Source organism: Cryptotermes secundus, unplaced genomic scaffold, assembly GCF_002891405.2.
Source record: "Cryptotermes secundus unplaced genomic scaffold, Csec_1.0 scaffold575, whole genome shotgun sequence".
NCBI classification, from domain to species: domain Eukaryota; kingdom Metazoa; phylum Arthropoda; class Insecta; order Blattodea; family Kalotermitidae; genus Cryptotermes; species Cryptotermes secundus.
The window spans coordinates 54,973-78,063 of NW_019731225.1; the positions used below are offsets into that span (position 1 = coordinate 54,973).

Sequence of the window (23,091 nt, forward strand, 5' to 3'; positions counted from 1 at the left end):
ATTTTCCTAGAAATTTATATTTAAGTCCTAGCATATTTAGGATAGAAGAATACGTCTTTAAAATTTACGTTAAGTTTGGCATTAGCATTTGTTAAGTATTTCCTTCATTTCTCAAACATTGATTTCTTCCAAACATCTGAGGGGTTGGGGCCGATACCTGACTTGCTCCTTCCACTCCACTGGCATCTGTGACTCCAAAAGGACACAATGTTTTGGGAACTCTTATCTGTTCCAAAAAGTGTGGTCTTCTGGTTGTAACACCATGTACTCCAGACCTCCCCTTGCAGCCTGCTCCGTGTTGGTTTCAACCTGAAGACAGAGGTGATATGCTCCTCTGAAACATCAGGCCTTCTCTGAAGTACACAGTGTTACAGCCCAAAGGCTGTACACTTCATAGCCTTCACTGTTAGAACCTCAAATCCAAGAAGGATCTGTTTCACCGTCTTCAGGTGAGAAAATGGCAAGGTGCCAATCAGTTGCGTCTGTTTGAAAGAAATAATCTCAACCATTGGTTCAGTGATCAACCGCTAGGATAGGGAACTGGATTAACTCAAGGGCTGTATCTTAACTGAACATTCGTCAATATCATGACCAGAATTAAAAACCAACAGCCCCCAGTATACACTTGCAAACACTTCCTACTTTGAGATCAGTATGACTCTAAAGGTTTATTTCTGGGTGACATAAAGTCACAACATTTGCATCATGATGCCATGTTTAAAAGTCACAGTCGCGACTCAGATTTGACATGTGTGTGTGCCTCCAGATGACCAGCTGATGCAAATCTGCATGGATTTCTTCATTGCGGGCGCTATTCCGATTGGTGCCACACTGGACTTCCTGGTGCTCATGATGCTTCTTCATCCGGATGTCCAGCAGAAAGCACAGAAGGAGATCGACACTGTGGTTGGGAAGGACAGGTTACCCCAGCTAAGCGACAAACCGCAGTATGTTGCCAAGCTGAACAATACATACCTAATATTGATTATAGGCTGCCATATTCCTAAGACTGTAGTCTTCTGGGTTGTGAGAATGCGTAGTTTCATGGCCATACACACATTCTGGAGGAACAGGCTACCTCAGCCTTCAGAGTTGAAGGGTGTATCTTCAGAGATAGGCTACTGATCCAGGAAGTGCGGTTAGAAGCCCAACAGTGTTTTCAGCTATTTTCACCTATCTGAAAATCCAAAAACTTGTGTGTGTGTGTGTGTGTGTATATATTGGAAAAAATCACTAAAGTAAAATGCAACAGAAATGGTTAGAACCTAACAGGAAATTCTCAGAGAATGTTCAGAATGTCTTATTATTCATCAGACATACTGCATTGTACAGGGAGGTTACAGGCAGTGGTCATGACAGCCAAGGAGAGGAGATAGAAGAAGGAACCAAGCCCCATTCAATTCAAAACGATGTGAAACGATGCCCCTTACAAGGGGCACTATCGTTTATTGTGTCACAGGTTAGAAATGGAAGAATGAAAGAGAATGGAGCTTTCTGAGGATGCAATTTTGTTTTCCTGAGGAAAGGGGAATATCCTTACTTACTCACTCATGGAGCTGAGCCCTTCTGGAGGAGCCGCCAATTCTGCAGCTACTCAAGAATTTCCCAGCAGGAACACGAAGGTTCATTACCGTGTTAACAAGAGCCTTCCACTGGTCCCTATCCTGAGCCAGATCAATCCAATCTGTACCATCCTATCTCTCTAGGATCCATTTTAATATTGTCCATGGACCTACGCCTTAGTCTTCCCAGAGCTCTCTTTCCTTCTGGCTTTCCCACCAATATCCTATATACATTCATCTCCTCCATTCGTGCTACATGCCCTGCCCACCTCATCCTCCTTGACTTGCTCATTCTAATTATACTTGGAGAAGAGTACATGTTATGAAGCTCCTCATTATGCAGTAGGGGAACAACCTACTCTAACATTTTCAGATTTATGATGTAAGTTTGGTTACATCTTGATATAAAAGATCCCTGGCCATGCTTCCATGTGACAGAGCAAGTTTCAGCTCCAGTGAAAGACTGCATAACGACTGCTGCATCCTCATGCCAACTCCATACAGGAAGGCATGCAGTCACAAGCTTGCAAGGTACATACTGTTATGTCCGGCAGCAGAGAATGCTAGTGTGCCTGCCGAACTTGTGACTGTTGGCCAATGCTTCATCCCATTAAACCCAAGAAGCACGGTAGCGCTATTCAAGCACTTCGCAGTAAGAAAAGCTACTGAAATCTTTGAAGCCAGAAATTCATCTAAATAATATTTAAGAATTCAGATTTCAGGATCACACAGCGGTGAATATTAAGGAACTGGAAAACATGCAGTGGATGCAGAGGTACCAACATTTCAGAAGAGTTACTGTCTTCACCATTAGTGCAGCAAGGCCACCTGAAACACTTCCATCTACCCATAACAGCATTACATGTTATCATATCCCGGAAGACTGCAGTCATCTAGCTTATAAACTCAGTCTATTGTAAGAATCATATGGAATACATAAGTACACTGCGTGGACAGAATGTGGAGTGTTCTTTTTAATGTTGAAGCAGGTGGTACACATACTTACCAATGTGCTTCAAAGGATTAAAAATGACATATTTTTAATCCACCTCCACTGATATGAATATGTCACATGATATTCTGGTGCAGTGTAGTGAATATTATTTTTCTTTGTTCCTCATAAATTGACACAGTTGGTCTGTTCAGGCTGCCTTACCTAGAAGCGGTGCTGATGGAGTTGCAGCGGATGTACATTGTCACACCAGTCACTGGCCCCCGACGAGTTACACGGGACACAATCCTGAATGGGTATAACATTCCTAAGGTTAGTAACACTCTCAGAGAGTAGTAGTCCTGCCTGACATGTGAGACAGTGCAGTCTGGTGGGAAGTTATGAACACTTCTGAGAACACCTGCTGTCTCCTACTTCTGGGCCTTCTACCCAGGAAATGGATGCAACGCCCCCACCCCCACCCAACGTTCATATTGTCACCTACAGGGGGGGGGGGTTTGCATGACTTACAGATGGGTTTTGGATTCAATGATTGGATTTATTAACACCTCGTACACTCACTCTTAACTACTAGGCAATTACAGCGCACTTTCCAGTTCACTGTCGCAAACACTGGGGTCTTCACTAGTCATACCCTTGCAACGGATTCATAACAATCTCACTGTCACTTCAAATCACACAAGAAGGCTTTGCATAGCCTAATTCCTTTCCTCCCTTACCCTGCCACCTGTCAATTCCAGACACTCAATTCAATTCTAAATCTAGCTGTGTGAGATTATTATAGTGTCAGGATGGCCCCCACAGAAAACACTGCTTCCTCTATTGTTGTGCGCTAATTCACTGCTGCAGAAATGTTTTTAGGGTATGATTCTATAGCAGTGTGCACAGCGTGGACCACAGGAAACACTGCTCTTCTACTGTTGTGCGCATTCACTTCCATGGGAATGTGTTTACTGAGCCGTTGCATAGCAATGAATTATTCCGGCTTCCAGGTGTCATGTCACAGTATCAATCTCCCACAATACATGCCATCACATACCAAAAGACATGCAATCTTTGCCATGAGACACCACTCTGAGAGCCTCAAACCTCATGTCACAGAAAAGTTTTGCGTTACTGTCTTCTGCTGTATCATGGTGGTCAGGGGTTACATAATGTAAAATGTGTCGCATTGTAACAAGTGTTACCGTTTTGACAGGACACGACAGTACTCATCAGTCTGTGGTCTGTGCACAGGGACCAGAAGCACTGGGGCGATCCCGATGTGTTCCGACCTGAGAGGTTCATCAACAAGCAGGGAGAACTGATTAAAGATGACTGGTTACTAAACTTTGGGGTCGGTAAGTTCATAACACTGCTGCAAATGGGAGGAGAAACTGCATGGAATAGTTTAAGGACTGTCTGTTTCAGGTCAATGGATTTTCAGTTGACCTAATCCTTCCAGCCGCACTATGACCCTGGGGTTAACCCAGCCTCTAATATAAATGAGTATCAGTAATCTTCCTGGGGTAAAAGGTGGCCAGCACATAAGGCTAACAATCTCACTGCTATCTGTAAGCCAATTGTCTAGATAATGTGGGACTCTCAACGTCTCACAACCCTATGGGCCTCCATGGCCTGTTACAGGGATACCTTTACTTTTTTTTTATTTGTAGGTTCTTTAATGACACTGTCATCAATTTGGACTATATTGAGTTGTATGAGTGGATGACAGGGAGTAATGAATTGGAAAGAATGTTAAATGAGGTAGTCATGATGTAATTTAAGATTATATCCTCACGAGTGCCCAGACAGAGTGAAGAAAACCATAGTCAGTTTTGCATCTGAGGTTCGAATCAGAAAACTCCTAAACAGAAGTGAGAAGCATGACCTCTCGAGCATGAACTTGCTCCATGCAGTTAGTCAGGTATAGTGTTCCTCTAAATTTTACTTTTTCTTCTCAATAATTTAATTCTGACATACCAATGTTAGTGTTCTGGTTCAATTCTAGCCATAAACATAACATTATAATTCTGGGTTCCAACAGCATGTAGTATGGAAACAGGGCGACGTTTCAGAGGGACATACAGCCTCCATCTTCAGGGTAAAAAATTATGCCAAATGAGCTAAGCTTGCTGCATACTTCTGCTGGTTTCTTGCTTGGCCTCATTTTGAACCCTGAAGATAGAGCCCGATGTTCCTACGAAACATCAGGCTCTCTCCACAGTACATGGCATCACAACCCATAGTCACTGCTGAGAACCTGAAATGCAATACTATCATGTTCTAATTTCAGGCAAAAGACGTTGCCTAGGAGAGGCACTGGGTAGAAGCTGTGTCTTTCTGTTCTCTGCTGGAATCCTTCAGCATTTTGAAATCCTGTCAGTGCCTGGGAAAGACCTGCCCTCCTCAAAACCAATACCAGGCATCACGATGTCACCGCCACCATATGAAGTCCTACTGAGACCACGTACCGAGCAGGCAACAAAATCATAACAAAAATCAAAAGTATTTGGTAAGGAGGTGCAAATACCCTAATTTGCTTTAATTAAAGATACATCTTTCATATGTCAGAAATAACAGACCTTACTGCTGTAATTATGGTACCCTGTGCTTCACAACTGTGTATATACAATACCATGAAGATGGAAGCAACAAGTTCTTCCAAAACATTATTAACTATCTTAAGAGACATTCCTGAAGAGTGTAATCTCCTGAACTTCACATTTTTCACATTTCCTGTGCCACCTTACGTAAAGCAGCTTTTCCATGTCAGTACCATTAAGCAAATTCATAAATTCCTGGCTGTAAGTCTATTTTATTTATTAATAGTTTTTTTTTCAAAAGAAACTCTTCAAACTGAAGATATATATATATAGAATAATATAATGTGAAGATGGAGCTGGAAGACAGGGAAACCCAGGCATTTGCTGCTCCCCCCTGGAATTTTAGAAAAAAAAAATCAAACTTAAAAGAAAAGCAAAGAATGAAATACACAAAATAATTCATACCCAAAATTCAAAGTACTTAAAAAATGTATTCTTTTATCCTGAATACTCTAGGGCAATCAGTAAACATAGTCTTAAATGGCTTAAATGTATGTTTGTAAGCATTTCTGGATGCCCTTCTTTTGGGGAGAGAAAAGAATTTTGTGGTGCCCATGTAACATGATTATTTAATTTCTTCCACAGTTTTGCAGACAACACTGCCTACTGCAAGGAGCAGAGAAAAAGCAGAAGATGAATTTTTGTTGAGTAAATAACGCAGCATATAAATTCCCGTAGCGTGAATTATAGGCTATATTCCTGAATAACTGATATTATAATATTATAATTTATTCTGTTTTTAAAGTTTTATACATTTTTGTCAGAGTCCCAAATTTTGATACTTAATCATGGACACAAAAATTTAATGTCCTAACTTTTCAGAGTTCAGCACACCAACAACCAACAAACTTCAAAATGAAACTTCTATTACACATTCTGAAGGCAGATATAGACCAACATTTTAATTTCTGCAACATGACTCCTGTCTTCTATTACAGTTTGACTATTCCCAGGCTGTGCCCAGCCTGTTTAGTCACTAGTCACTATTATTCACACAGTACACATGCATTATTCAAGGCATGTGTTCATGTGGGTATGACCAACCCAAAACCAATGGACAGAACTGGTCACTACACATGCCTAAAGCATTTATGAGTGTGTGTCATCATAATATATAGCTGCAGATCATATCATGAAGAGAAACTAGGGTCTACTTTCACTGTACAATGGAAAGTTGCCATACCAAAGGGCTCATTGAACAACAGGACTTCTAACAACTCAAGGTCTGACACACCCTCAAAGATGTTTTAGATGTACAATATGTGTCATTTTATTGTTAACTGTTATATTAATAATTTATTGAAAAATAAAATGTTTTAATAAATTACTATGTTATTGTCATCAAACATCTCAGTCAAGCAGGCAGCAATCCTGCTTCATATTCAGAAGTTCCAATGTTTATATCTCAGCCCAGAGTCCGGCTATCCTGAGAAATTCTGTGATTTTCCTCAGCTCCTCCAGGCAGATTCTGAGACAGTAGTTTAAATTTGGCCATGACCCTTTCCTTCCAAATCCTTTCCAATTAATTATTCGTTGATCATCGACTCATTGAAAATTATAAAGTGTAAATTACTCACAGAGCCTTTGCACAAATCCCTACATGTCAAATTTTCATAGAGAATGACAATGTTAGCTAACAAAGCCTGGCACAGCAGCCAAACGTTCCCTGTCTGAGCCTACTTGAGAGACAATGGAATAATGTAAGAATGTCATTCACCATTAAAACGTGACATAACTTAACCAAAACTCAGGTCTGAGGCTCTTATGCACTGAAGATTCATACTGTGTTCTACTGGGTTATGATACCGCATAGTCTCGTTGGGACTAAATACTGCTTCCATCTTCAGGACAGGAGAGTATATCACACACAGGGAAAGGGAGAATAAGGACTCAGGTTTAGAGTCAACTAACAGAAGTGGTTTAAAATAATACTGTGTCCCTGAAAAGGGTCGTAGAGGAGGAGAGGTAAAGGGCTTCTATAAATGTACAAACCCTAACAGAAGCATGCGCCAACTGGAGGGTGATATTTTGAGGCCAGCTGAACGTAAGTGATTCTTGGTGTTGCTGGATCCACGGTATGCCTCCTGTCTCTGAACATTCTAAAGATACGACATATTTATCTTCTTCCAGCATCATTCCCAGTTTATATATATCAAGGGGTGAAAAGTCTCGAGTTCATTCTATCTCCCCCCAAACCTACCTTTCTTGATTTTTTTTAATAAATTTGTTCTACGTTGTCCCACAGGTCTCCTTCCATTAAAATTTAATTCTAAAGTCCTCCTTGATGCTCTTCTACTGTACAGTCTACTCACAGACACTCAAAATCATCAACAGAGAATAACAAAAGATTCAACTTGTAGCATCTGGTTTCTCTCTTGGGCTCACTGACTCATGTTCTTGGAACAAGACTCGCATAGAAGGGTCTAGGAGATAGTGCGAGCCCATCGCTGCCCTCCAGAGATGGTAGACGGTGTCCTGGAGGCACTGAGATCGAGAAGTTGTGCAGCAAGGTCGAGAAGAACAGGAAGAGACCTGATTTGCCCAGAATTTCTCCAAGACATCGTCTTTTACCTGCAATGAGCCCAACATTACAGTTTCATTTCTACATCAAAAGTCATGATATGTCTGGCTGCTCCACATTGGAGCATAACTTTCCTAATCTTGACATGTGAGATTCGTCGTGGACAAAGTTGCAAATGGAGCCAGTTCTTCCCTCATAATTTTTTGGTTCCCTCCAGCTAATCATTCTGCCATTGCTCTATACTCATCTATCACCACCCCCTGAGGTGTGCAACAGCCCTGACCACACAGCACACTATCATATCCTTGGTCGTCAAACTGGGGGCTTCATTTCTCGCCAGAAACTTGGCTGGTTACACAGTGAGGTTACGTTTAGTGTAACATGATAATCTCAACAATATGTGACACTGTACTAAAAATCTTTTAACCCTTGAGTAATAACACTCAAACAGTCACTGTAAATTGTGTGAACAATAAGGACAATCATGGACAGAATATTAAACAAAGTCCTACTTTACATCTGGACTCCAATTCAAATATCAGCCACACAACAATCCTCACGGACAGTTTTCAAGCAAAATTTGGGGTGGCCAACAATGGCATTATAATCACATAAAAATTTCTCAAAATCTGTCCCACAGTTCTCTAGCTGAACCATGCAGATGCGTGCACATTCCTGATGATACCTATATACAGGCTCTCCTTGTATTCCGTGTACAGAAGGCATAATAACCTAAAAAAATTATACTTAAATGAGGGTGTTGAACGACATACATACACACACACATACATTTCATTAACCCAACATTCGTCCATCGATGGGTGAACATCAAATATTTCGGGAGATGTAAACTGCACAATGATTCCCTACAGAACGGACAATACTCTGTAAAATGTGGCACTGACTAAATAATTAACATTAATATTACTACATCTACATCACGAGCCTCCAATAACAGTTTTTTTATATACATACAAAATACAGAATACTCCAATTTGTCCGTGGGAACGCAACAAAATTACAAAACCCCACGACTGACTAGATGATGTAAAGCATCAATCGAAGAATTTGATTCTTGTTTTATACTATAACTTTTGTTTTATACAGAGTATTTCAAAAAGAGCTTTACAACTTTGAAAGCTTATATAAATTTATACAGATCATATACACAACGTCTTGATGGTCTTGAACTGCCATATTGTACCAAAACGCACGGAGTTTCACGCAAGTTCACGCACGTGTTACTGTAGTATCTAATACCGCCACCGCCAGCGCTCCCGCAGTTGAAATCTAGATGGATGGTTTCAGTGGTGCAGAGCTTGGTCTTTGTGTGTTTTGGTTCGAAGAAACGAAGTCTGCTACACAAGTTCAAAGGAAATTTCGCACTCAGTATCGCAAGAAACCTCCCAGTAGGACTACAATTTACTCCTGGCACAAGAACTTTGTTCAGACCGGATGTTCTGTGCACCATGCCAAGCCACCCGGTCGGCCACGTGTTTCTGACGCTACAGTGGAACAGATTAGAGAGAGGTTCGTTCGAAGTCCACGAAAGTCAACGCGACGTGCGTCTCGAGAAACTGGTATTCGAAATGTCACTGTGTGGCGAGGGTTACGAAAACGTTTACCCAAAAAATCGTACAAACTGTCCATCGTTCAACACCTTACGGATGCAGATAAGGTGGTTCGTAAGGAATTCTGTATGCAAATGTTTCATCGGATATAAGACGATGAGAAGTTTCTGGACTCCGTAATTTTCAGTGATGAGAGCATGTTTCATGTCAATGGTAAGGTCAATACCCACAACTGCAGGGTCTGGGGCAGCGAAAATCCACGTTTCTCCCTGGAACATATTCGTGATAGCCCAAAGGTGAACGTGTTTTGCGCCCTCAGCAAAGAAAGAGTGTACGGCCCCTTCATCTTCATGGAGACGACCATTACCAGTATCGTATATCTGGACATGCTCCAAGAGTTCCTCATTCCACAGGCGAAGATGACCAAGGAGGACGCATTCACTTCCAGCAAGACGGCACACCCCCTCATTACATTGGAGAAGTGCGCGAGTACCTCAACACCCGTTTCCCAGGTCGGTGGATTGGTAGAGCGGCGCCGATAGCATGGCCACCTTGTTCCCCAGAACTTACTCCCCTGGATTTTTTCTTATGGAGTTTCATTAAAGGTCGTTGAGCTCCGAACTCGAATTACTGCCTCAGTTGCAGAAGTGACGCCAGAGATGCTGCGTAGCGTGTGGCAAGAGACTGACTACAGGTGGGACGTCTGCCGCATTACCAATGGAAGTCACATTAAACCATAACTATCCGAGGTAAAACTCGGTATGTTTTGTTACATTATGACAGTTCAGAACATTGTGTATGTCCTCTGTATAAATTTATATAAGCTTTCAAAGTTGTAAAGCTCTTTTTTGAAACACCCTGCATAAACTAATTTGTTGTATTTTGAATTGTTTCATTTTTGGTCCGTTACACTATCAATCACAAAGTTAATAGAAAGTCCGTCGAGTGTAACAATTTGTAGGTCACTTCTTTATCACTTCTGCCTTACATGTTTCGGTTTGACACAACCATCATCAGAGGCACTTACTACAATTATGAAAACACTGTCGTTGTTTATGATGTTCACAGTTATGTTGTTGTGTGGACGCTGCTACAATATGTTGACGTGTAAAAGCACAACACTTGCTAGGATAGTTGAGTACGCTATCAATTCTCACTTTCCAATATTTTAAATATTTTAACGTTAGCGTTTTAACCTAAAAAACAGTTTCGGATGGAAAGTGAGAATTGATAGTGTACTCAACTATCCTAGCAAGTGTTGTGCTTTTACACGTCAACATATTGTAGCAGCGTCCACACAACAACATAACTGTGAACATCATAAACAACGACAGTGTTTTCATAATTGTAGTAAGTGCCTCTGATGATGGTTGTGTCAAACCGAAACATGTAAGGCAGAAGTGATAAAGAAGTGACCTACAAATTGTTACACTCGACGGACTTTCTATTAACTTTGTAATTTGTTGTATTTTACGTCAAGTATTTTATATAATTAATATTATTGTATCGAATTTTACTAATACTGCAGTTCAGTGGTGTATATATGTATTTGCCTGATGATGGCTTTTAATAGCCAAAACATGTAGCAGAGCCAAAACTAGGCACTGACCTCGATATAGTTGTGTTGTGACGGTTTTAATAAAGAAGTTGAGCAAAAGAGATACTACACACAGCACGTAAACACCAAAGTAAGTACAGAGCCTAGTGTAACATCTGCACATTAACTTCCATTACAAATCCTGCAGCTTACCAAACCCGAAAGGCATGAACCAGTTGTCATGCACGATGCCACCTTTGCCATCCAGGAAACGCTCTGGTCTGAAGACCTCCGGATCTCCCCAGTGCTTGCGATCCATATGCACACTCCAGATGCTGACTATCACGGTAGCTCCCTAGCAATCACACAAGAAGAGCACTCAAACCTGAGAGTACTGTGGCGTTTCAGTGAAGATACAGATAAAGCTGTTCCTCTGCTTAATTCAACAATGAAGATGTATGGAGGGGTGGAAGTACAGCTCCATGCATTTTAATCTTAGCTTCTTATCACGTGCTGCTTTGCCTCCACATCAAGAGGCCCACTACCCACTGTATAGGTTGAGTGGGCCCCATGTACATTCCAGGTATTGTGGAGAAAAGAAAAATCTCTGCCACTGATTGAAATAAAATCCTGATTCCTGGTAAACGTGCCTGAGCTATCCTGGCTCCTCAAGATAACTATGGGAAACCTAAGGTTACTGCTTCCTTGGTTGAGATTACCAGTCTGAAACATTAACACTCTAGCAACCTCCAATTCAAGCAAATGTCACTTTCGAGTACCTGGCCTCCCTGTGACACATGGCAGGATGGCTAGTCAATTAGGAATCCGAAAAGATGTGCAAGAAGTGGTCATATTTCAGTTTGAAATTATACTTCACAAAGTCAGTGCAACCCTAAATCCCCACCCCCAGTTAAAAACAAAACTTTATCACGATTAATAATAAGAGGTTTCCAGATGCTGTGAGAAAAGCGGTGTAATGATTCTCTTCTGGGAGCGTTTTTATAATGCTGTCAGGAGGCAGATTGCATGGCATGAAATGGTAGGAATAAAGATGAACGGATCTGAAAGGCACCAGTGGTAGCGTAACCCAGCTGGTACCCCCAGCATTTGCCTGGAGGGACTAAGGAACAGCACAAAAGCTACCAATCACAATAGTTGGTGTCCCAATCAAGATTAGAACCAAGCACCTCAAAAATAGAAGTCATGAGCATTACCACTATGCCAGCACATTCAGTAGTAACTCTTGAAACAGTTTTACTTACATCGTATAACATGTTAAAATTATGAACAAAACAAGCAGAAATTAATTCTCATTTAACAAAGAGCTGAAAAGAAAAATGATCTGTAAACTGTACTATGTTTAGAATTGTGCTGCCCCACATGATCACTTGGTTCACCACAACAGCAGTGCGGATACTGTTATCCTGGTATTAGTCTGGAGGTACTGAGGACAACCATAAAATCCCTCATAAGAAAATGATCTTGGGGCCGATGTTTAATGCTGGGACCTCACAAACGTAAAGCAGGAGTGCAAAGCAGTAGAGACTGAATAGCAATCTCTGCGTTTCAGCATATTACCTCTGGTACAAAATGTCCCATGACTCTCGTATCCTTGAGGGCCCTGTGTGCAATGCCCAGTGGAGCTATGTTCGCATGTCTCTGCACTTCCATGATGACTGATTCAACGTAACATAACCTAAACAAGGCAAAAGAAAGACATTCAGGATTATATAATATGAAACACTGAGGGCAGTGAAATTAAATTATGTAAGATTTGAGGTTCTCAAAGCAGTGACTATAAAGAATGCCATCTTCTGGGATGTGGCACCATGTAGCTGCTGTATGAACTAACGTTTAGGAGGAAGGTATCGCCTCCATCTTCAGGGTAAAGAAATCTGCAAGTGAGGACCTAGCATGAGCAGGTGGCTGACTCCTCACGCTGGTTCCTCACTCGCAGATTGTTCTACACTGAAGATGGAGGCGATGCTTTGCTCTGAAACATTGGTTCAAACAAGCTCTATATGGTCCCACATCCAGATCATGGCATTCTTCAAATTAAATTATGTTTCTTTGGGTCATCTGAACAGAGACATCTCAGACTGATGTGGTGAGAAACATAATGGGACTGATAATGTACAAGAATGTCAAATTTCTCTAACAAATATTCACTGACTTCAACAAAATCAAGAAGCTGAGAGACAGAAAATAAGAAATGAAAAAGAAATAAGAATTTGAAGATAAATAAATTGTAAGACAAATTTATAAATAACAGAATCAGATGGTATGGGCACATCTAAAGAACAAGCAAAAATGAAATTAAAAAAAAAAATGTTTAATGTGAATCTAAAAGGAAAACACCAAACTGGAAGACTGAGGTCAAGATGGGAACTACAGGTTATGAAAGAGGTCACATGCATGGGAGGAGGAAATGTGAGAGGAACTTCGGGAAAACAGAGACGGAGAGGCGTGGGCATTAGACAACCCACATAAAGTGAGAGTATCTAAGAGGGGAGGGGGCATGCAGTAGCATAGTTGGTTGAGGCACTATGCTACAAGCTGGAAGGTCGCAGGATCGAACCCCGATGAGGTCACTGGATTTTTTCAATTTACCTAATCCTTCCAGCCGCACTATGGCCCTGGGGTAGACTCAGCCTCTAAGAGAAATGAGTACCAGGAATATTCCTGGGGGCAAAGGGCGGCCACCGTGTAGGGCTGACAAGCTCACTGCCATCCATGTGCTGATTGTCTAGAAAATGTGGGAGCCTCAACGTCTCACAACCCTATGGGCCTCCGCGGCCTGTTACAGGGATATATTTACTTACTTTTTTTTTTTTATCTAAGAGGGGAGATAAAGGAGGTTGAAGAGTACAAAAGAGAGGATGAAGAACAGAAGACAGTGAAGAGGAGGAGATGGAAGAAGTCGACTGAATTCAAGAAGCAAGAACTAAGATTTATGGTGTTCAGGATGGAGGAACCCTAAAAATTGAGGCCACTGAAACACTGGTATCCACCTGTAAGACTATACAGATTAACAATCTAGTTTGTCTGTATGTGAGGTAGCATACCTAGGCCGGTGCTGAAGAGTGGGCTGGTTACTGCGCCCCACAACACCATCCAGTTCATCATGCACACGGCGCTGCACTTCAGGGTGATGCAGCATGTACAGCACTGCAAACCCAAGTGTGCTGCTGGTCGTCTCTGAGCCCGCCATGAACAGATCGAGACACAGCGACACCAACTGCATGTCTGCATATCAACACACATACAGAATATGTACTTTCTTTCTTTCTCCTTTCTCCACAGCTAAAATTCATTTGCAAGGGAAGTTAACAAGAAGACATTCTGGTGTGTACACTGAACAGGTTGGTCTAGCACATCAGGAGGTGCTCGGTTCGAAGCTTGGCTCAGACCCCAGCTATCCTGATAGGATTTACATGGTTTCCCTCCAGGCATATATCAGGAAAGTACCTCAGTCAGACCACAACTGCTTCCTTCCCAATTCTCTCCAGTTCATCATTCATCTCTCATCCTACCAGCCGACATTACACTGTCAGGCTACTTACAGTGCTGCTGAATAACCCACAGAGAGAACACACATACATGTTATGCACAAACTTACTTCAAAAAGTACAAATATGTAAACAGTGTGCCAGTATTACCAATGTACAGTGAGTTTCCTATATGACGAGCACGCCAATTCATCTCTCTAAGAGTGCACATAAAAAGATTTGCATCATGTGTTATTTATTTATACACAATTTCTTTTCATGATGCTATCAGTATTTTCTTTTTATTGCTAGTGGGGTGGGACTAAGTCCCTTGTACTGCGGCCACTTCTGGCCTATTGTACCAGCTCCAGATGATAGGTGAGGGTGATTGTGGAGCAATTGGTGGAATGAAGATTGGCAGGGGAAACCGAAGTACTCAGAGAAAACCTGCCCCAGCGCCACTTTATCCACCACAAATCCCACTTGACCAGACCCGGGATCGAACCCGGGCCGCCATGGTGGAAAGCCAGCGACTCACCGCTTGAGCTATGGTGCTGCCTTGCTATCAGTAACTGAAACTATATTGTGTGAAATGACTGGAGAGTAAATAATGAATTGGAATGCATGTGGAAGGAGCATTTGACTGGAGGGACTGAGTATAACCTCAGTCAGTACAGTTGGTATCCTGGCCAAGATCTGAAGCCAGCTCTCCCCATGTACAAGCAGCGAACTTGGTTGGTTACTGTACATATTAGTATACTCACCATTAAATGTTGAGTCTGTTTCATTCTTCCTGACTTCCATTTCCTCAAGATATGAATCAATGAAGTCTCTAGTACAACCAGGGCTTAACGTTTTACGATGTTCATCAATAGTTTCCTTAAACATGAAACAAAAATCACCTATTTTGGAAAAGTAGTGAATGCAAAGCTACCACCGTGTTCCATCACCAAAATATATATGGAAATCTAAATGTCTGTGACAATGGGTGTGCCCCTAAATTCACACATTCTGATGTATCCCACCGTCTTCTTTTCGTTAAATAACCATAATGTTTTACAAGCTGCTTGCATCATCAGGAGGGATGAAATGTACTCACTTTGGTTATTAGAGGGAGCTAATCTCTACTGCCATACTCTCCATGTGATGAACCCAACAGAGTAGGTTTCATACTTTTACCTGATGATGGAAGCAGAGCCAACTTCTGAAACAGTGCTTTCCTTAACGAAAAAGAGATGATATAAGACATCAAATATATGTATCAGTTATGTATGTAAGGTTTTATGCATTAATCTTGCCACAAGACTTATCAAGCTGCCTTATCTCAGGCAAGAAGCTTCCATCCGGTTTATAAGTTCCAGAGCCATGTTACAATATGCTGATAAGCAGAATCAGTCCCAGTGCTTTTAACAGGAATTGAAGTCCATGATATATATACAGTGCTCAATCAATACGAAGACACGCACATCTAACATTACAACACCCGCAGCCAAAAAGGAAACACGCATCACGAGACGCGATACACATGGCATATAAGAGGAACGACTCTCATAGTGGAGGAACCATGCGCGGGTTTTGAATTGGAACAGATAAGATGAATATCTTAACAAGATTTTAGTATAAAAAAATTATTATAACTGACGAATATTATAAAATACTTTTTAAATAATTTTACATTCACATAATGGCAAGCAATGCAATAGATTAGTGTAAGTGGAGCATCTGATGATGGCACTGTGGTGCCGAAACATGTTGTGAAGTGACAGGTAAAAGTGGATGCACTGCAAGACGGACACTGTATATATATCATGGACAAAAATCAGTGCAACAGGACGCTAAAATACAACATTAGGAATTGAAGCCTTAATCTTGAGACTGTAACGAGGCACTTCACTGTCACTAGTCACTAGAAGGCAAAGCTATCCCTGTAGAAGGCCGTGGAGGCCCATAGGGTTGTGAGAGGTCGAGGCCCCCACATTTTCTAGACAATCGGCTCACAGATGGTAGTGAGGTTGTCAGCCTTACGCACCGGCCACCCTTTACTCCCCAGGAAGATTCCTGGTACTCATTTCTGTTAGAGGCTCAGTTGACCCAAGCGCCATAGTGCGGCTGGAAGGATTAGGTCAACTGAAATATCGAATGACCTTAATGGGGAATCAAACCGTTTGACCACATGACTTGTTGCATAGTGCTTCAAACAATTACACTACCACATGCCCCCTAGACTTGTCACCAAGGATATCTAATGAATAGTCCTCACTTTATGGAAACTTGCATTACAAAGTTTCCTTTGGTTTGGTTTGTCATCCAACCGCAGACTCACTCACTCGAAAATCCCTTCATAACAAAAACAAACACATGTATATGAACACATGTGATGAAAACTGAAATGAACACATCGTGTAGTCAGTTTGTGTTATGCCCTGCTCTGGTTTGCATCCTGACAAGATTTTGATTTTCTCCTTAAAAATTTTAATAACTTATATCAACATTTTTACAGCATAACATAGTCTCCAATGGTTGTAGCATAATCTGATGTTTCCAATGTCTGTATATTTCATTTCAGGTAATAAGGCTGGTGATTTCTGTTCCCTTGGTGGGGCGACATCTTTTGGTCATTAGGGAACATAATCCCCATCAATGACACTGTTTTCAAGGGTTTTGAAATTTCACTCTAATGACAATCTCACAAATGCAAATATTCATAAGACTGGGGTTATTAATTTTTAACATATTGAATTTCTTATGTTTCCTTTGTATACGAAAATTTTACGTCTGAAATATTGTCAGCCCACACACATAAATGCACATGCATGCAAAAGTCTGGCATTAAGTGACATCAGGTGGAAGCTTATTAAGAATTTAGATTAAATGATCATTACATGTCAACATCATTCCAAGATGAATTTTACTAACCCTGAGGAAGCCCCACAGCCGATTAAGAACTGAGAGCAGTCTCGTGTATCCTGACCAACCAGGAGCGATAAAACGGAGGAAGGGCATCTGGTTGAGAAGTCCACCACACGTATCGATCACACGGAAACTGACGTGGACAATGTCAATAAGCTCCATCATTCTTCTGTCATCCAGTGCAAAACGTTCTCCAGCCAACATGGCCCACAGGCTGTTCAGAACACAGACATCAAAAGCATCATGAAGTTTAAGAGGAGTCGACCCACCATTACTCTTGTCTCGCAGCCTTGTCACCAGATCTCCTGCCTCCGCTGCAATCTGTGCTTGCATACTGTGTTTCCCCATGCCCAGCTTACGCAAATGTTGAAGGCAGAAGCGCCGCTGTTCATACCACAGGTGACCCTCAGCAAATACAACACCTAAAATGGGCAAAACTATCAATTAGAGTCTATATTTCCACCATGACACAGTTTACTCCATATAAGTCTATAGGCATAAGATATGGTAACACTGTCATGTTGGCAGCACACCCATTTTGAATTTAGAAGATCCCAGATTCAAATCTTTGCTTTAAGACTGGGTATGATCGATGTTCTTCATGAAGCTATAAAGAATCTAACTAATTTCATGAATGCCAACAAGAAGGTAAATACTGTTTAATAAACTCACTACTTAGACATGATCTTTTGCTTTCATATTTTGTTAATGACGAAGTAGCTAAATTTAATAGGCAACTAAAGAAATAGTCAAAGTACATGCAAATGTTGAGATTTTAGAAGTGGAATTACAAAGGAAACATTTCACTAGACATGATCAACATTTAAATTGTAAGATTTGAGGCTTTCACGGCGGTGACTATGAAGAAAGCAGTCTTCTGGGATTTTGCACCGTGTATATGTGGTGTTAACCGACGTTTCGGAGGAACGTATCGCCTCCATCTTCAGGGTAGAAGAAAAAATATATAAGAAATTTGCAAGCAAAGAGACCGTGAGAACCGGTAAAAGCAGACCCTGCAGACCTTGTAAAAGAAATGTTAAAGTTATTATTTGTGGTGATTTTAATGTTAATTATATGAATGCCTTAGGAAAAGACAATTGGAGGATCTGTTAAGTTCTTTTAATCTGATTAGTATTGTTACATTTCCAACAAGAATTGGACCAAATTTGCTTAGTGGGGGGTGGAGTCCAACTGGGTCCACTTGGCACAGCAGCCACTGATTAGCCCCGGGTGATTATGATGATGGAGAATTTGGTGGAATGAAGATTGGCAGGGGAAATCGAAGTTCTCAGAGAAAACCTGCCCCAGCGCCATTTTGTCCACCACAAATCCCACTTGACCAGACCCGGGATCGAACCCCGGCTGTCATGGTGGGAAGCCAGTGACTAACTGCTTGAGCTATGGCATGGCCTATTGGACCCAGTACTTCGACAATTATTGATAATATATTTATTGATGATCAGCAATATGAGGGATACAGAAACTTTCCCTGCATCTAAGGGATTGTCTGATCATGAAGCACAACTCTTAGCTTTAAAATTACCATCATTTATTGTTAAAGAGAAACATACATACTATACAAGAAATATAAATAATCATAAGTTTATGACTTTCAAACTAAACTCAGTTATGAAAATTGGGAACCTGTTTTTAATAATAGTAATATTAATACTATGAGGAAAGCAGTCTTCTTACACAATATTAATACTAGTTTTAATGTATTTTTAAATATATTCTTGAGACACCTTTACTCATCTTTTTCCTCTAATACAAAGGCAAAAGTACAAATCGAATCCATGGATTACAACAGGTATTATAGTTTCCTGTAGAAGAAAAATGGTCTTGTATGCAGAAGTAAAAAAAAAAAGTAATAATCCTGTACTACAAAAATATTATAAAGATTATTGTAGAATATTAATTACAGTGATAAATCAAGCCAAAAGAATGGCTTATGCGAAGCAAGTTAGGGATTCTGCAAACAACTACTTGGAACATAATTAATAGAGAAGTACATAAGAAAGTTAGAAAAGAAAATATTCAAACATTATGTATTTAAGGTAAAAATACTATTAATTTGAATACTATTGTGGAGACATTTAATAATTATTTCAATAGGATAGTAGAGAGCATTCACAATCAAATTAAATAGAAATAATATATCATCTAAACATTATGCAGGAAATTACATGACTTATATGTCAAATGTTTTTGGTAGTCTATTTCCTAAAATTCAAATTAGGAAAACTACGAGTTTTGAAATACAGAGGATAATAGAGTCTCTTAAAATAAGGCATATTCATGGATACAATGAAATTTCTAATAATGTACTAAAAGCTTATAATACTTCCATTAGTGCTTCATTAAGTTATCTATGTAACAGAGTTTTGTTTGAAGGTGTATTTCCAGACAGGCTAAAATATGCCACGATTTTACCAGTGTACAAAAGAGGTGACAGGAATATTATTTCTAATTATAGACCTATTCCTATTTTGACCTCTTTTAATCAAATATTTGACAAAGGAATGTATAGTAGATTAGTAGAGCATCTTAATAAGAATAACATCTTAAATAACCACCAGTTTAGATTTAGAGCAAATCTGAGGACTGATAATGCTATTTTTAGATTAATATCTGAAATTTTGAATTCACTAAATCATAAAACATTAGTTAGTGGCACTTTTTGTGACTTGGAGAAAGCATTCGATTGTGTTAGTCATTAAGTATTATTGGATAAATTATAGTATTATGGAATAAATGATAAACAGTTTAATCTTTATAAGTTTTATTTACAAGATAGATTTCAGAGAACATCAATTTCAAATGGACTAGACAATAAAAATGTACTCTCTGAATGGGTTAAAGTTACGAACAGGTTTCCACAAGGTTCAGTGCTGGGACCACTGTTGTTTAAAATATATGTAAATGACTTACCTAAGATTTTGGAGTCAAATAGTGTTCCTGTTTTATTTGCTGACGATGCTAGTGTCTTGATTTCACATGCTAATCCTTTACAGTTTAAAAATACACTAAATGAAGTTTATGGGATACTTGATAATTGGTTTAAAAAGAACTTATTGTCATGAAATAAAGTGAAAACACATTGCATCAATTTCGCTGCAAAAAACAGTATGTTGGTTGAGAGGGATAGAGGAAATGTAGGTATACATGCATTATGAGCTCTTATGACATTAAATTTCTTGGCTTGACTATTGAGAGCTCCTTGACTTGGGAGAGATATATTGAAGAGGTTATAAATAAATTAAGCTCAGCCTTCTACATGATAAGGAACATAAAACCACTTATGTCTATAAATACCCTGAAAATTATTTATTATTCTTACTTCAATTCAGCCATGACTTATGGCTTGATTCACTGGGGAAACTTTGAACATGCTGAAACGGTTTTTAAGATGCAGAAGAAAGTTATATGAGTGATGATGGGTCGTGGTTACAGGGAATCATGTAGAGATCTCTTCAAGGAAATAAATATACTGCCTTTAAAATCACAGTATATATATATTCACTAATGATGTTTGTAATAAGAAACAGAGATAAATTTGTTACAAATAAGGATTATTATGAAGTAAAAACCAGACAAAATATGAATTTACATATATAACAGAAATGAGTACCAGGAATTAATTAAATAATTTTCCTGGGGAGTAAAGCACAGCCGGCGCATAAGGCTGACAACCTTACCGCCATCTTTGAGCCGATTGTCTAGATAATGTGGGACCCTCAACGTCTCACAACCCTATGGGCCTTCATGGCCTGGTACAGGGATAGCTTTACTTTTTACTTTTACCAGGTTAACCTGGCCATATATGGTAAAGGAGTAAATCACATGGCAGTAAAGGTTTTTAATGGACATAGCGTTTTTCCCAAAATCGATAGGTAAGTTTCGAGCTTAATTAGACCTAGAGGAATTGAGTTGAGTGAAACCTTGTAATGAGATGATTTATAGTTCATATCATGAGGAACAAATTGGTTTCTTATTGGAGTCTCTAGCTTCAATAGTTATCGAGATATGGGAGATAACGCAAACCTCCATTTCAGGCGAAAACGCGTTTTTTTCGCATTATAGAAACTACGCTATTAGTTGAATATTAAAGTTGTAATTTTAACTCCACGTTACTCTGGAATAGAGCATTGTTTGCTATGAGTTTGAAATTTTGGAAGCTCCTGGAAAATTTCGGAAAGTAGGTACGATGTTCAAAACTATGTGATTCAATTCTTCATGTAGGTGAAGGGTAGAAACCACAGATCTGATACTTTCCCCCTCCCATTGGTTTTTGAAGGTCAAAAATAGCGTTTTTCCCAAAATCGACAGGTAAGTTTCAAGCTTAATTACACCTAGAGGAAGTGAGTTGAGTAAAACCTTGTAATGATATGATTTATAGTCCATATCATGAGGAACAAGTTGGTTTTTCATTGGAGTCTATAGATTCAATAGTTATCGAGATACAGAAGATAACGCAAACCTCCATTTGAGCCGAAAACGTGTTTTTTTCACATTATGAAAACGGCTGTACCGGGAGAACCGAGCGGATCACAGTTTTTTTAACATTTTTTTTTGAGGTGTGAAAATACGTAGAAATAAGTGTACAAATTTTGAATTTTTTTAAAAATTGTGAGCGACCTCTCTGGATGATTTCACGTGGAATGACCCGAAGGCGAAGAGCTGTCATAACAATGGCGGTCATTTGGTAAGGCACTAGAGTATGGGTTAGAACAGTGGTTCCTAACCTGTGGTCCGCGGGAGTTTATTTTCATTAAACCTTTATCTTATCATGTTCCTCACACCTGGAAGATTTGCAATGTATATCTCTGGCTCTTGAGGCCCATGGTTGAAGTAAAATTTAACGGGACTGTTGGTACCATAACGGTACCTTCCCTTTGTAAAGCAGAGGTGAATAACCAACGGTTTGTCTAGCTTTTTCAAAGGACATTTTCTTGCCATTGCATCTCAGACCCGTGTTTCAGGGTGGACTGTTGTCCTGCTTACCTGTTTTCCCCCTCCCCACCAAATCCATCCCCCTTTGGTTGGGAATAAAGCTGGGACCATTGGCCACGTTTCTTATTCATTTCAGTGGCAGAGTGAACAACCTGTGTGTCTTTGGTTTTTGTGCTGCGAACTTTTATAATATTATACAAGTGTGTTTTTCTCGGTTTAATATTAAGTTTTTCTGCTCTTGTTCAAATACTTGAGTTCACAACGAAACTTCTGATTTTCAGTTTGTTCATGATCTTATTTAGATATGGATAGGTGGTTAAAGTGTGGATCGTTGATTAGGTGAGTGTTAAATTCATAATATTAGGCCTAATTGATATGTTCGTGATCTTCCGAATAAGCTCCATTTATAACAGTATTTTATTGTCATAAATGACACATTTAGTGTTGTAAAATTGCAAGTTACTGCTTCACCTTCATGATATGTAAAATATAAAAAATTTACATTTTGGGTTTTATGGGGGCCGAGGTCAATTAACATTCGGTACAGGGGGTCCGCGGCATCAAAAAGGTTGGGAAACACTGGTTTAGAAGATACGTTGTTCGAAGACATCAGTATTTTTGTGAAAAAAAGAATGTAAGAAATTTGTGCATGTAGGAAGCAAGTGGTACTATACGAGGAAGGTGAAGTTAACAAATTTGTATAGATCTGGTGGTACGTGGGTAAGACATTGGCGAAGTATTTGGAAGGTACGGGGTTCGAGGCCACGGTGTCTTTTGTCAATAGAAATTGAAAAGTGAATAAATAAATACGATTTTTCTGCAGCTATAAACCAAGTCGTATAATATAAGGACGATCGCAGAAAACAGTACGATAGATGTTCTGGTGGTCTAGCGGTAAGGCACCGGCGTTGTATATATAAGGTTCGTGGTTCGAAAACATAAGTATTTTTGTAATGAGATTTTTATGGAATTATATAGCGACATGTAATATAAGAGGAAGATTAAAGCTCAA

General features: G+C 39.8%; 2 protein-coding genes across 3 annotated transcripts in view; one reads left to right on the top strand and one right to left on the bottom strand.

Annotated features, from left to right (window-relative positions):
- The window catches only part of LOC111866553 (methyl farnesoate epoxidase), a 14,749-nt gene extending 8,864 nt beyond the window's left edge, over positions 1-5,885 (top strand). The window contains exons 5-9 of one of the 2 annotated variants that reach the window (XM_023855611.1): positions 767-947; positions 2,709-2,826; positions 3,713-3,854; positions 4,790-5,008; positions 5,685-5,885. In XM_023855611.1, the coding sequence (XP_023711379.1) occupies positions 767-947; positions 2,709-2,826; positions 3,713-3,854; positions 4,790-4,989 (641 nt within the window). In that variant the 3' untranslated portion in view covers positions 4,990-5,008; positions 5,685-5,885. Of the gene's footprint in view, positions 1-766; positions 948-2,708; positions 2,827-3,712; positions 3,855-4,789; positions 5,009-5,684 lie in introns of those variants that run through there. The other variant, XR_002843169.1, reaches the window with a different exon arrangement.
- The window catches only part of LOC111866554 (methyl farnesoate epoxidase), a 20,320-nt gene continuing 3,041 nt past the window's right edge, over positions 5,813-23,091 (bottom strand). The window contains exons 3-8 of the mRNA XM_023855612.2: positions 17,133-17,548; positions 14,981-15,095; positions 13,794-13,974; positions 12,307-12,424; positions 10,942-11,083; positions 5,813-7,670 (exon numbers count right to left, since the gene is read on the bottom strand). Of these exons, the coding sequence (XP_023711380.1) occupies positions 7,489-7,670; positions 10,942-11,083; positions 12,307-12,424; positions 13,794-13,974; positions 14,981-15,095; positions 17,133-17,548 (1,154 nt within the window). The 3' untranslated portion in view covers positions 5,813-7,488. The remainder of the gene's footprint in view (positions 7,671-10,941; positions 11,084-12,306; positions 12,425-13,793; positions 13,975-14,980; positions 15,096-17,132; positions 17,549-23,091) is intronic.